Source organism: Alexandromys fortis, unplaced genomic scaffold (assembly GCF_014885135.2).
Source record: "Alexandromys fortis isolate MF-2015 unplaced genomic scaffold, M_Fortis_MF-2015_v1.1 scaffold_67, whole genome shotgun sequence".
NCBI classification, from domain to species: Eukaryota; Metazoa; Chordata; class Mammalia; order Rodentia; family Cricetidae; genus Alexandromys; species Alexandromys fortis.
Genome location: NW_026067945.1, coordinates 8,379,825 through 8,395,220, shown reverse-complemented (window position 1 = coordinate 8,395,220; position 15,396 = coordinate 8,379,825). Strand labels below are relative to the sequence as shown.

General features: G+C 39.7%; 1 protein-coding gene across 5 annotated transcripts in view; it reads left to right on the top strand.

Moving 5' to 3' along the window:
• Window positions 1-15,396, top strand: part of Chd2 (chromodomain helicase DNA binding protein 2) — a 128,092-nt gene that overhangs the window by 57,918 nt on the left and 54,778 nt on the right. For all 5 annotated transcript variants that reach the window (XM_050149141.1, XM_050149140.1, XM_050149143.1 and 2 more), the window contains 6 exons: window positions 1,590-1,634; window positions 1,798-1,976; window positions 4,471-4,595; window positions 7,992-8,208; window positions 10,395-10,484; window positions 11,544-11,734. In XM_050149141.1, the coding sequence (XP_050005098.1) occupies window positions 1,590-1,634; window positions 1,798-1,976; window positions 4,471-4,595; window positions 7,992-8,208; window positions 10,395-10,484; window positions 11,544-11,734 (847 nt within the window). The remainder of the gene's footprint in view (window positions 1-1,589; window positions 1,635-1,797; window positions 1,977-4,470; window positions 4,596-7,991; window positions 8,209-10,394; window positions 10,485-11,543; window positions 11,735-15,396) is intronic.

Genomic DNA, 15,396 nt, shown 5'->3' with positions numbered 1-15,396 from the left:
AACTTGGAGAAAATGACCTAGGCTTAGGATTATATAAATTTATAAGATGCATTTTATAGGTTTACGTTTTGAGACTAAACAAAGGCCTATATTTATTTATTTTGAAGGGAGAATTATTTTTTGCTTGTGGATTTGGGTGTGGGGGGGATGAAAGACGGGAGTGTCAGGGATGTTTGGCTTGCAAGATTTCCTAAGACAGTACAGGTACCATTCACTGAAATGGAAAGATCAAGGGAAGAACTGATTTTTGGATTTGAAATCAAATGCTTTGGTTGGTAACTTTGTTGTTATCTAAGAGACAAGTATTATTTGAGGACTCCAACATGTATTCCTGTGGTGACTTGGAGGTATATTTAGGTATTGTCAGTGTATAGGTAGTACTTAAATTTTGAAATGTATTGAGACAGAGAGAACACATTGTGAGAAGAGAAAGTCTGAGAACATTCTAGCATGTTTTCTAGAGACAGAGAAGGAGTAGGCAGTGATCTAAGAGGTGAGCTAAGAGATTGCTGCAGTAGAAGTAGATGATTGACATAGAACACTAGCCTTGGATTTGATCCTTGAATTTGGGAGTAGCTCTGGCTGGCTTCAGTGAAGTGGCAACAGGAAGTAATTGTTAGCAGAACAGGTCTGCTTGAGGGGGCTTCAGGAGAGAATGAGAGATGGTTTTGAGTGTAGATTCAGTGATGCCTTATTTTAAAAAGTAACAGAACCATTTTTACTCTTTAAACTAAAAGTTCTTTGTTTTGGGAATTACTTCAATTTTAAAACTTGTGGAGATGGCTCCAAAGCAACACAGAGAAACCCTGTCTTGAAAAACAAAACAACAAAACAAAACAAAGAAACTTGTGGAGAATGAACCTTTAAGACTACAAGCTTCTAGTTAAGGCTTTCCCCAGTTGCTTTATTGCACCTCTAAACGAGGAGATCCTTCTGTGAAATAATAGTATGTCATTGTATTGACTGTAGACACACTGAAAACACATGACATTTACAACTCTCCAGAGCCCAGCACGCCTGCCTTAGGAAACGGTGCACAGAAAGTCTTTCAGACATTCCCTGATGGTGACCATGGAATTTGTTTTCCATCACACATTGCTGTGGTTTGTTTGGTGGTCTTACTGACCCAGAAAAGAGCTTCGATTTATTTGAACCCTTATACTTAAAAATATTTTTAATGTATTTGAAAAGAAAAATAGCAGAGCACTAGGATGATAGTCTGACACCCAGGTTAGAACAGGCTTCCTTTAGACCACGGAGAATGAGCACACATTCTTACTTGTAAAAGCTTTTTTATTAAGTTATTTATATTTCATATATATGTGTTCTGCCTTCATGTATACCTGTGCACAATGTTCATGCTTTGCTCCTGAGGAGGCGAGAAGAGAAGGCCTCAGATCCCCTGAGACTGGACTAACAAAACTTGTGATCTGCCATGTGGGTGCTGGGAATTGAATCTGAGTCCTTTTAGAGAGCAGCCAGTGCTCTTAACCCCTGAGCCATCGCTCCAGTTCCTTACTTATAAAATCTGTTTCTTCCCCTTTGTTGGCATATTTGTAACTCTTCTGTCTTATTTTATATTTGTTTAGCTGTGAAGACAAGTAAATCTACATTGGGCCAAACAGATTTTCCAGGTGAGTAACAGTCTTATATTTAGTAAATATTCAGTATTTATGAGCACATTGTGATGTGCAGATTTATAGTTTTGTCACATGGTGTTTATTAGTTATATATTTAAAAAGAATATCACTTCCTTTAATTTGATATTATCTGATAATTTTTTTATTCATGTTATAGCTCATAGTCGGAAGCCAGCGCCTTCAAATGAGCCTGAATATCTCTGCAAATGGATGGGACTGCCTTACTCAGAGTGTAGCTGGGAAGATGAAGCCTTGATCGGAAAGAAATTCCAGAATTGTATCGACAGCTTCCACAGCCGTAACAACTCCAAAACCATTCCAACAAGAGAGTGCAAGGTTGGCCATTGTTGGCTTTTGTGTTTTTAGTTTTTATAGTTTTATATTTTGTTTTTTTGAGACAGAGTCTCTTATATTGCCCTGGCTGTCCTGGAACTAACTGTGTAGATCAGGTTGGCCTGGAACACACAGAGATCAATCTGCTGCAACCTGAGTGTTGGAATATATATATGCTGAGTGTGGTGGCGCATGCCTTTGATTTATATATTTATTTTGTGTGTGTGTGTATGTATGTATTTGTGGGAAGGTATTATAACCAAAGGGTTAGTTGTGCAGGTATATCGAAGCAAAGCAAGAATGAATGGTGATTTAAACGTAACATTAAATACAAATGATTACGGCATGGACTGGGACTATAGCTCAGTTAGCAGACTGTACCTGGCATGTGTGCAGCCTTTGGGTTTGATTGTGCATGCCTGTGATCCTGGGGTTCTGGAGGTAGAGACAGAGGGGTCAGAAATTCAAGGTCATCCTTGGCCTTGGAGTGAGTTCAGTGCCATCCTGGAATATACTTTACTTGGTGCAAAGTAAAAAGAAAGCTAAAGAAGAGGATTAGGGGCTGGAGAGATGACTTAGAGGTTAAGAATACTTACTGGTCTTGGAGAAGACCTGAGCGTGGCTCACAGCTGCCTGTGACTCCAATTCCAGGAGCTGCAGTGCCATCTTCTGACCCCTGAAAGGTCCTTGCACGCATGTGGTGCACAGTAGTATATTATTTTTTTAGAAATTTTTAAGAACACACTCATGTTTTTTAGAAAGAGTATCTGTTGTATAATAACTTTGCTGGTTTCTATAATTTACTACTTTATAGAGTTAGATATATTATTAGAAATTTTTGAAAATAGTCACTTTAAAACAAACAGGAAAGATGACTCTGAATATTAAATCAGAAAAGTACAGGCTTTTTATTGTCGGATTGGTTGTACCAGTGTTTCTGTGTTTTTGAAATTTGTTGAGATCTAGAAGTATGCTTGGTTCCTTGGACCGCCTTATAGAAGGTGAAGTTCATGTTGATAACGTCAGTCCCCTGTCTGTGAAAACCAGCATGTGTGTGTGGTGGAGAAGCTACAGAGCGGAGGTGGAGGCCACGGTTCTGGTGGGCAGTGAGGAGGTTTTCAGAGGAAAGCAGCCAGTGCTTACTTTGCCTCTGCTCTGAAAAGTGGATTGGTGCTTAATAGCATACAAGAAAGGGCTCTGGGGCCTGGAGAGTTGGCATAGTAGTTAAGAGCAGTTGTTGCTCTTGCGGAATACTGGGCTTCAATTCCCAGTACCCACATGGTGGCTTACAACCATCTGTAACTCCAGTCTCAGGGATCCAACACCCTCTTCTGACCACCTCAGGTACCAAGCACACATGTGGTGTATATACTTACATGCAGGTAAAACACTCATATACACAATACAATAATAAAATAAATCTATGAAAAACAGTGTTAAAAAGAGCAAAAGACCTCAGGATTGACTTTCCATGAAGGGTACAAAAGAATTTTGTAATAGAAAACTTGTGGATCTGAAGGTAAGGCCGAGCACATTTCCTTCACACGCGTCCTGACTGTGTTGGTGGAGGTGTGACCTGACTGTCCTACAGTTTTTGGGACCTTGCACTGTAGAGGGCCAGGTTATGATCAGCGTTTATTTGAAGGCTTCAGATAATGACAGTGAGTAGGAGACGAGAGCCAGAAGATCCATCGAGTAATATGATACAGTAATTGAAGACTGCATGGAGGGCCAATTAGCCGAGGCATGGGAAGGTTGTTTTGTCAGGCCTAGATGAATGGCTAGTGTAGAAGGTGAGCATGAGGAGCCAGACTGTATCCTTGCATAGGAGAGTTGAATGTACTAATGACCACACAGTTATGGCGGTAATTCCCACAAAAGATAAAGGCACCTTGCAGAAAGACTTGAGGAATTCATCTTATAGCTATACATGCGTAGACTTTGAAAGTCCTGAGTAGAGAAACTTGCATAACTTTGAATGCTTTGTTTGCGCCCCAAACTGATTTGACTGCAGAGTCCACGTTTTGTGTAAGCAGTAGTCTTGGCCTTAGTAGAGTGCAAATTTTCAAACCTCCAGCAGTGGAAAGAGCAACTTTTCCTTCTGGAAACTAGACTCACAAGGTTGGGGACTCAATGTAAGTGGGCTGAACCTCAGAGTTCCCAGTTACAGTATTTGTAGGATTGCTTGTTCAACATCTCTCAATGACAAACTTCCAGAGTGTTAATATGTGTGCCACACAGTAAAGGATGAGAAAATATGGAGCTAATTTATGCTCATAACTTTATTTCAGAAAAAGAGCAAGTTATTTAAAAATACTTGACTTCAGGATGAACTCTGAGAATAGACAGTACTGGGATGGGGTAGGGTGGGGTAACTATTCATATCTGAAATTAAGCTTTTTTTGGCATAGAGTACATAAAATACGGCTAACATTGTAATATAAGAGCAGGGGACAATGTTTCTAAGACGTAGGTTTTGTTAATTTTTGTTTTTCAGGCACTAAAGCAAAGACCACGATTTGTAGCTTTAAAGAAGCAGCCAGCATACTTAGGAGGGGAGAATCTGGAGCTCCGGGATTATCAGCTAGAGGGTCTCAACTGGCTTGCTCACTCCTGGTGCAAGTAGGTAGAAGATATGGCTAGATTGTTCTCCACTGTGTTTGGCTTATTTTTATCCTAAGTTATGGGGACCACTTAGGCTTTGAGAATTTAAGTGATTCAAGATAAACGTGATTTCTCTTCATTATGTGACGTGCATGTGAGGGCTTCCTTTAGTGCCAATGACAGAGTCTTCTATGCATATTTTTTTATAAAGAAATTTTACACACACAAAAGCACACCCACACAAGAAAACCCAGAGCATACACACACGCGCACGCGTGTACACGCGCACACACAGACTGTGTGTTTTCCTGCATGTATGTCTGTGTACCACTTGTGTGCCTAGTACCCATAGAGGCCAGTTGAGGGCATCAGTATCCTGGAACTGGAGTTACAGATGGTTGTGGGCTGCCTTGTGGGTGCTGGGAATTGAATCAGGTTCTCTGGAAGAGCAGCCAGTGCTTTGAATCACTGAGCCATCTCTCCATCCCCACCCTTTCTTTGTGTCTTCTTTATTTTCTTCCTGAGACAGGGTTTCTCTCTGTAACAGCTCTGGCTATTCTGGAACTCACTTTGTAGACCAGGCTGGCCTTGAACTCATAGAGATTCACCTGCCTCTGCCTCCCTAGTGCTGGGATTAAAGGTGTGTGCTGCCATGCCTGGCTTGTGTCTTCATTTTTCTTACAGGCGATGCTTTCTAGTTACAAACACGTTTACAATAACGATTTCCCAGGTGAACCCACCTTCAAAACTTATCTTTCAATTGAATGTAGTGTTTAAGACTCTGGAGAAAATCCAGTATTTGAGCTTCAGTTTGTATGAGAAAGTGGGTCACAACCATTTTAGTTGCTTAAAAAAGATTTTCCTTAACCCTACCCATACTCATGCAGGCAAACCTAATTAAATGCAGTGGCAGTTATCATATAGACACAAACAGATATGAAAGTAGGTAAGAGACTTGGGAAGAAGGGGCTTGGTTTGGTGGAGGGAGTATGGGATAAGAGGAAAATGGAGGGATTGAACAAAGAATATTATGTGTATGAAATTATAGAGCAAATACTTTAAAAGATTTTCCTTTCAGAAGATAATAAGTCCTACTCTTTTTAGGGATCAGTATTAACTTAATGTAACTAAAGAGGTTATATGAGCTAGCCCTTTTATTCTACAATTTAGGGTGCTTAGGAGCCAGGATACCAAGACTTTTCTCGAGAGTTGTAGAATATTTGCAGGTGGGTTTTTTTTTTTTTTTTTTTTTTTTAAAAGAGTCTCATTGTGGCTCTGACTTGCCCTAGGACTCACTATATAGACCAGTTTTGCTGAAAACCCGGAGATCTGTCTGCAATCTTGGCAAATTAAATGCCTTGTTCTTGTTTTTCTAGCTAGACATTAACTTTTATTTTTTTCTTTCAGTTCACTGGTTCACTAGTGAAGCACACACACACACACACATACATACATACATACATACAATGCATACCATCAGTTCATTGGGGACAGAAAGACTTTAGTTCACTAGTGAAGCACACACACACACATACATACAATACATGCCATCAGTTCATTGGGGACAGAAAGACTTTAGGTTGAAGTACAGTCACAGTAGCATGAGCATAGCTAAAGGAACAAGGACCGGGCTGTTGGGGGGTGGGGCAGCGGCTTCTCTCCAGGCCCAGGAACAAGAATGCAAAGACCCACCCACTCACGGGTCCTGAACAGCTTCTAACTGTCAGCACTTACCCCTCTGGCTGTACCTCATGCTGCTTCTTCTTTCAAACCATGTGTACTGATGTTTGACTTAATGAGCAGCGACAGTTAAATCTTCCAGATGTCAGAAAAAGCAGGAAGGGAAGAATGACCAATAGCCCTTCCTAAACTAGGCTGGGCAGATCCTCCAGAGGGACTGTCAGCACCTTTATTCCCCTTCTCAGGCTTTGCAAGCGGGAAAGAGAGCTGGTTTCTGCAGGGAAATGTAGTCCCCTACTACAGATAAAGATGCAAGCAGGAGCACAGGAGAGTAAGCCACTTAGATTAAGCTGAGTTTATGGCACTGGGATTGGGTTATACACGTACTCTGATCAGGGAAGGACTCACATGAACTGCAGTACCCTGAAACAGCATAAAGCTATAAACAACAAGCAAATTCAGAGCTCTGAGGCTCCTTGGCACACCCACAGCTCTGATGCTTGGGGAAATCCAGAACCTCAGCTAAATAAAGGATGGTCTTTTATAAGTTTGCTTATATTGCATGTGTACCTCATATGTATGTATATATAACTGCATGTCTCACATGAAGGAATCTTGTCTTCCCTAATATGTGGGTTGTGGAGATTGAGCTTGAGTAGTTAGGCTTTGTGGCAAATGCCTTACTCTTTGAGCTATCTCATTGGCCCTTGAAGAAAGAGCCTTGCAGAAATGTTTACAGACTGTACCATACATCAGTTTCTAGTTTCCTGACTACTTTCTGTTTCCCAAGCATACTTTCCTAACCTTGCTCATTTTCTTCATCTAGTTTTTTTTTTTTTTTACATGTGTACAATTAAAGAAACAAATGTGGAATCCAGCCCATTTCCAGATCCAGTGTTGCTTAGACTGCCCATGAGCACTGGATCAGTCTTCAAAGGCTGATGTACTACCTTTTCTACTAACTCTTCAAGGCAGAGGAAAGAAGAGTGCAAATACCAGATCAACCTGAACAACACAGCGGGACTCTGCTTCATAACAAAACAAAACAAACCCCTCAGAATCCTGCACTCTTTCTTGAATAGTCTCTAGTATATGCACAAATAACACATAGTAGGTCCAGAATGAGCCCCAGAAGTCTAGACTGTGACATATTTAAAACAGTTCCTCTTTGCCTAGAACATATAAGGCCCTGGGCTCTATCTCCAGCACTTCAAACAAGGGTCCTTCACACCCTGCATCAAGCAGGTGTATAAAATAGTAGATATGGTATTGGACAGTCAAGTGGAACACAGTGGAAAGGGGAGGTAACGTGAGCAGAGGCACATGACTCTTGGAGTAAGAAGCACGGCGATAGCCAGTTTCCTTGGTTTGTATATTGATGAACCAAAGGCTACATACTTGTATGCATCTATGATAGAACTGTCTTCACTGTTAGGAGGGATAGCCTATGGTAGACAATATAACTCGAAGCCTTACATATAAGATAGAAACAATTAGAGGAATCTTTTGTAATCTGAATCTTGAATATTCTTCCAGATAGATTTGCCTGATCTGTTGTTCCTGTCTTCTGCTTTCTTCCTTATTTAGGATGTTTAAGTCATTAAAAATGAAGGTGAGGAGAAATTCATTGAAGGTCTCTGATGCCTTTCTCTGCTGGTATTGTCAAGTGTATAATTGGTGACATACTGTTTTCTCATGAACTAATAATTTGTTTGTGTTTTTTTCTTACTGCAGAAGTAACAGTGTAATCCTTGCTGATGAAATGGGCCTAGGAAAGACCATTCAGACCATATCATTTCTCTCCTACCTGTTCCACCAGCACCAGCTCTATGGACCCTTTCTTATAGTCGTCCCCTTATCCACCCTCACTTCATGGCAGAGGGAGTTCGAAATCTGGGCCCCAGAGATTAACGTGGTGGTTTACATAGGCGACCTGATGAGCAGAAATACGGTGCGTAAGCAAAAGGAGTTGAAGTAGCATGTGTGTTAAAAATGTATTTTAGAATTGACTGAAAATATTTTGTAGATGTATAAAACTATAGTAAACTCTTGAGTAAAATTATTCATACATGCTGGGCAATGGTGGTGCACACTTTTAATCCCAGCACTTGGGAGTCAGAGGCAGCCTGGTCTACAGAGCAAGTTCAAGGACAACCAGGGGTGTTACACAGAGAAATCCCATTTCAAAAAAGAAACAAAACAGAACAAAATCATTCACACATTGTGTACTATGGGCTCAGTACTTGGAGGTCTGTCAATGCAACTCATCTTCTTTAATACATTGAACAAGGTGTATACTACTTTGTTTTAAAACAGCAATAATTCCATGGGAATCTCTTAGGCTGCACTGTTTTCTTTCTGATTTACTCTTCTCTCTTCCTTCTCTTTTCCCTCCTAGTGTCTCACTATGTAGCTCAGGTTGGCCTCTAACTTGTAGCAATCCACCTGCCTCAGCCCCTGAGAGCTATGAGTATTAGCATGTATTACCACTACTAGTTTGATCTTTTTATTTAAGATTACCTTTTCTTATGGAAAATTAATGTCTTTGCTGTCTTACTCAAAATGTTATTGGGAAGGCTTGAGTTCTTAGAATTTATTTCCCGATCTCTTAACTTCATAACTTGCAAGAAAGAAATAAAAATAAAGGAAAACAATACATTTCTAGGACTGCAGAAAAGAGAGTTATTTGGTATCAAACAATGCCTTGAACATCATGAATTTAGCACATAGTGATATAAATTTGTCTTTGTTTAGAAATTTTTTTTTCTTTTGAGTACTTACTATATGTTGGTTCTTGTGTTGGTGCTTTTATTTGTATCCCTGTAATATTTGTGATAGTCCTCAAAATTAATGGCAACAAATACCTGGCAGACTGCTGAAGACTGTCCAGGAAGTCTGTCTCACCTTGCTGTTAGATGACTCGAATGGGGCACTGGAGCCTTAGCTCAGCAGACACAGCTGTGCCCTTTTGAAGACTGCTTGTAGTTAGAGCAGGTCACCAGGAATCTTTAACAATTTACAGAAGTGCTGTAAGCACATTTGCATGGGTTCAAACTTGTTTTTATTGAATGCTGTCATTTTGCCCGCACTTGGTTGGGTTAGAATTGTAGCTCAGTTGATAGACCCTAGCTTGCGAGACCCTGAGTTTGATTGCCAGCCCTGCAAGCAAAACAAAATGAGAAAAATTGTCTGATTATAAACTTCATTAGGCTTCGGTGCCATAATTTTGACTTTCTAAGACATAATAGTTCTTAGTTCTTCTAATTTGTTAGTTATTAAAGGAGAAGGAAGCCCGTGGGAATTTGATTTGTGGCAGGTACCAGTTCTCCTTCCCTTTAGTCTTTGGTGGTAATCACCTGCAAATGCTCATCGTCTGGAGTTCTGCTTTCTCAGTCAACACACACAAGACCTTTGTCAGTAGGCATTGTGTTTGCTGAATTTCTGGTCATGTTTCAGAATGGGTTCATTAATTTTCTAGTTTCTTTATATGCTCAATATTTTCTACTTATGTTAAGTTCTACTTTTACTCTGTAAAATTTCTTTTCTTGAATGTATCAGTTAACTTGGATGAATGAAATTTCTGGCCTATAATTTGTCATGTTTTAGTAAATATCACTGTATCTAAGAAATAATGGAAATTTTATTTTCTTAAGAACACTTCAGGGGTCTGGGAAAGCCTTCCATTATTGAGTTCAAGTGCCCAAAGGTTGTTTTTTTTTTCCCCCAAGACGGGTTTCTTTGTTTAATAGCCCTGTCTGTCCTGAAACTTACTTTGTACACCAGGTTGGCCCTGAACTCCCAGAGATCTGTCTGCCTCTGCCACCTCAGTGCTGGGATGTTACATCAAACCCAGCAAGTTCCTGAAGTTTGATTGTTGGGAAATACTGCACACATCAGATCTTTGAGGGTGGTTTGGGTTGTTTGCAATGACGAATGATTTTCCTGCTTAGTGCAACATATTGATTCTGACTCAGTGTTCAATGTTTGAGTTAGTTAAGTTTCTTTAGAGTACATAGGCTATTCATTCCATTTTTGTGAGACTTTTATTTTTGTCATTTTTATTCCATCTATTATAAAACTTGTTACAAATTTGGAAGATGAAATTGTGTTTTAATTACTATTTTTTTCTTCTTATAGATAAGGGAATATGAGTGGATTCATTCTCAAACCAAAAGGTTGAAGTTCAATGCACTTATAACAACATATGAGATCCTCTTAAAAGATAAGGTGTGTAATTATTCATAAAAAAGTTAAATCTTGGGTGTTGGGGAGATGGCTCAGAGGTTAAGAATTAAGAATACTGCTCTTCCAGAGATCCCGAGTTCATCTCCCAGCAACCACATGGTAGTTCACACCATCTATATTGAAATCTGCTGCCCTCTTCTGGTGTGCAGGCAGAACACTGCATATATAATAAATAAATCTTTAAAAAAACAAAGTTAAGTCTTGCCCATGTGTGTCATACTTAGTAGTGGGGATAGTGGGGACCGTGCTTCCTACTTGTCAGTTATTCTTCCGGTTTTGTTTAAAAAGCCAAGCAAAGAAACAAGCTTAAGATATTCCTCAGATACTACAATTGTAAGTAGAAACCAAACCTCACAGTTGAATGGAGCTCAGGTCGACCAAGTCCAGTTGAGCTGAGCAGGAGGCAGGAGGAAGCACTGAGCTACAGTACAGAGACTGGAGAGCCTTTGCTAAAGTTACTAAGTGGTAACTGTTTTTTTATTCAATTTGGTGGTTTTGTGTTTTCTGTGTTTCAGGGTTGGGGTGGGAAATAGGCAAGAAAATAGTCTTGAAAAGACAGTCACATGAAATTTTTGTTTCTGCTTTTGTTCAGCATAGTTTTCATCCTCTTGCCGAGCTTGCAGTAGTGGTTTGTGTAAGAGACTCACTAAAAGTGGAGAGGATGAGGTACTCTTTTTTTTTTTTTTTTTTTTTTTTTTTTTTGTTTTTTGAGACAGGGTTTCTCTGTGATTTTGGAGCCTGTCCTGGAACTAGCTCTTGTAGACCAGGCTGGTCTTGAACTCACAGAGATCTGCCTGCCTCTGCCTCCCAAGTGCTGGGATTAAAGGCGTGCGCCACCACCGCCCGGCTGGATGAGGTACTCTTGACTCTGGCCATTGCTAGAACAAGCAGAAGAATCCTAATAGATATTAAATTTGTGAAGAATAAGCGTGCCTACCTGTGTATGTTTGTGATGGTGTTTATGCAGAAATGCTTTAATGTGTAAGCACTGTGGGTTTCCTTCTGACCTAGTGGCTCGTTCTCTTCTGTTTTTTACTTTAGACTGTGCTGGGCAGTATTAACTGGGCCTTCCTGGGAGTAGATGAAGCCCATCGGTTGAAGAATGATGACTCTTTATTGTATAAAACTCTGATTGATTTCAAGTCCAGCCATAGGCTACTGATCACGGGCACCCCTCTGCAGAATTCCCTCAAGGAACTTTGGTCCTTGCTGCACTTTATTATGCCGGAGAAGTAAGCTCCTTCCTGTTTCTTTCAAAAGGTGCTAGAATGTCTGATTGCAAATGCCCCCCCCCCTTTTTTTGTATTTTTAAAATAAGGGTCTCATGTAGTCTTGGCTAGCCTGGAACTAACTATGTAGACCAGGCTGGCATCAGTATCATAAGAGGTCATCTTGCCTCTGTCTCCCAACTGCTGGCATTAAAGGCTGCACTGCCATGTCTGGCAACTTTTTGATGTTCTTAATAGGCTTAACATAACTGATGGCATGGGAGGCAAAACATTTATCTGTGGCAGAAGCAGCTGTACTGCAGTCTTCTATAATAAAGTGATAAAAACTAAAGAAATTAGCCTGTTAAGGAGGACTATAGAATTGCCTACCAAACGTTTGAATTAGTTAAAGCATTTGGAAAATAATTATTAAGACATGAGAGTCAGATGGGGTAGTGATTCTTTTTGTACCCTATCCCAGTACTTGGGAGGTTGAGGCAGGAGGATTAGGAATTCAGCTACATAGTGAGTTTGAGGCCATTCTAAGCTCCATGTAAGTCTGCTTCAAAAAGCATAAAACAAAACAAAAACTGAAAAGCCACGTGAATGAAGTATATGGTGTACATAGTCTGACATGTCTTAAATTCTGTCTTTGCTAATAGAAGCATTAGTTTTAGTCCTTGCTCAAATCAACTTGCTTCTTACAGGACTTTGGCTTATCTCTAGTATAAATTATATAGGATAGATACATAGTATATATATTCATTCTACAGTCTTAAATTATCTAGTGGTTTCCAGTGACAACTTAGATGAAATCTAAGTTCCTTCCTCTAGTGTGAAGGACTGTACTGAGCTGGATCCTGGCTCATACTGACTCCAGCACTTGTTCTATTAGTCATTATGTTTCAGCCCTCCTGGCCATCTTTCTGTCCCTTCCACATGCTGTCCCATTCCTACTCTGTCTTGTCTGGAATGCTTCTCCTTACTTTTACAAGACAGCCACCTCCTTTCTTAGCCTTCTCTCCTGTACGCAGAAGTTTGTGTCCCAAAGAAACACACAGAGGCTTATATTAATTATAAACTCTTTGGCCTATTAGCTCAGGATTATTATTAACTAACTTTACAACTTGAATTAACTCATAGTTCTTGTCTATGTTTAGCCATGTGGCATAGTACCTTTTATCAGTGAGGCATTCTCATCTTGCTTTCTCTGCTTCTGACTGGTGACTACAGACTGAGCCTTTCCTCTCCCAGAATTCTCCTAGTCTGGTCACTCCACCTACTCTTCCTGCTTACCTACTGGCCAACCAGTGCTTTATTAAACCAATACGAGTGTCAAATCTGTACAGGGTACAAGAGCATTATCCCCCGTGTGGTTTGCTGCATAGCACCTCTTCATCTGTTAACACTAAATTAGGCATGTGGAAATACTAGTGATCTTGGTTGCTAGTCAACACTGGTTCACATTACCTGGATTAGCAACTGAGACACAGTAAGCAATTGAATTACTAATTGTATAATCGTCAGGTAAATGTTCCATAATATATTTTTCTTTATAAGTACTAAGGATGTTCATCATCTTCTTATTTTCTCTTTGGCTATTCGGGCTTCTTTAGTGAAATCTTTATTCATATCTTTTCTTGTTAAGAAAATTAGAAAAATTGAAACTAGCGAGCTGGCTTAGTGGTTAAGAACATTTGCTGCTCTTGAGAGGATCTGGGTTCAGTTCCTAAAAACTCCATGGTGGCTAACATGGAGTCTGTAACTCCAGTTCCAGGGAATTTGCAATCTCTTTTAGCCTCTGCAGGCACTGCATGTACTTAGTATATCAACATACATGCTGGCAAACACTTATACACATAAAATAAAGATAAATAGAATTTAAAAAGCATAGCTTTGGTTTTTTAAAATTGAGTTGACAATATATGGGTTGAACAATTTATTTCTTTAAAAACACTTCTGGATACAGGTGCTCTCAATAGATAAAGCACTTTTGTCTAAATAAAGTGTATGATTGGCTTTTATCAAGTAATTTTTTTGTGTGACATGTGTAGAGTAGATAGGCCTAACCATGGGCTATGAAGACATTTTAGCTGTCACATTAGGTGCGTATTTTACTTTGAGGCATTTAGTATATGGAGTGTGAGGACCTTGATTCATTTTTCTTCACTGAGCAGTCTGGAAATTTGTTCCAACATTATTGTTGAAGACGTGTCGTTTGTTGGAAATCTTAATAGAGACAGGATTTGCTTCTGGTCTTTCAATCCTGGGCTGTGATACTTATTTTAGTCTGCACAGCAGTCTTGAGTGTCTGCTTCCTACTGGTGTTTAACATGGAGAAGTATAAGAATCCGTTTCTTTCTTTCTTAGAGTATTTCGTGTACTCGTAAGGGCTTTGCATCCTTGCTTCACAATCAGCTCATTAATTTCTGGGGGAAGAACCTACTGTAGTTTTGTTGGGATTGCCTTGAATCTAGGTATCAGTTAAGGTGCTTTGTTGTTTTCGTAGAACGCTGAAATCCTTGTGTGCTGAGTGGGTCAGTGCTTCCCACTGAGCTCATCATATATCCTGGGCCCTCTAACCTTGTTTTCTTCATCTCACTTTTATACTGTACTAGAGTCTTGAGCTACAGTTGAGGATGGAGCTGTGGTTAGGGTCTAGAGCTCCAGTTAATGTAGGGCTATGTTTGAGGGTTACATATTTATCTGGTGTCCATAAATTTATTTTTATAACTTTTTTATTGTTACCAATTTTTTTGTATTTTTACTTTGGGGACCATATTTCTGCAGGTACAGGCTTTTCAGTGTCTTTCTTATGTGAATGCTCTTTATATCTTGCCTTAGTTAATGTTCTGTAGAACCTTGGTGTTGGATGGAATTGGTGGAAACAGGGAAACAGAGCATTAGATACAAGTTATTTATTTTTTGATTAGTTGAGGCATTTTCTTGGATATAAATAGTGATAGGGTTGGATCTGTTCCTGTCATTTGGCTACTTGTTTCCATGGTTCATGTTTATTCCTAGTTCTCCTTCTCTGCTTTGCTTAGTGTATGTATTTTTAGTGTACTGTGTAATTCTTCTCTTAGTCTGTGTTACTATTTTAAAATGATTTACTCTTAGATTGTCTAGGGATTCTGTAGTTCAGCCTAATCTCCAAGGCTAATGCCAGCTTAATTCTTAAAAAGGCTAGCAACTTTGTTCCACAATGGCTCCACCTTAAATTCTCTTGGCTAGAAACTCAAGAATACAGCAGTAATTATTGGTTAACACTGGATTGCCTTTTAAGGAAGCACTGAAAAGAGAAAAATAACACTTGTATTTTATCATTTCCAGGTGATCTTTATTTCTTCCTGTGGATTGAGGTTTCTGTAGGCCTTTTTTTTTTTTTAGCTCAAAGGGCTAACTTTAGTGTTTTTTGTAAGGCAGACCTATAGGCAGCAAGTTTACTGTCTTTATTTGCTTTTGACCTTTTTGAAACAGTATTATTTGTGAGACTGTTTAGGATCCCCTATGGTGGTTTGAGACATGGAATCTCTTGGGCTAGCTCCACTGCAGTTGTTACTTGAGCAGATGAACATTTCTCCCCTCCCTTTCCTTCCCCTCCCATTCTCTCCCCTCCCCTCCCTTCCCCCTCTCTCCTCTCTCCCTTTCCTCACTACAGTATTTTTCTGCGAGGAGAGTTCTCT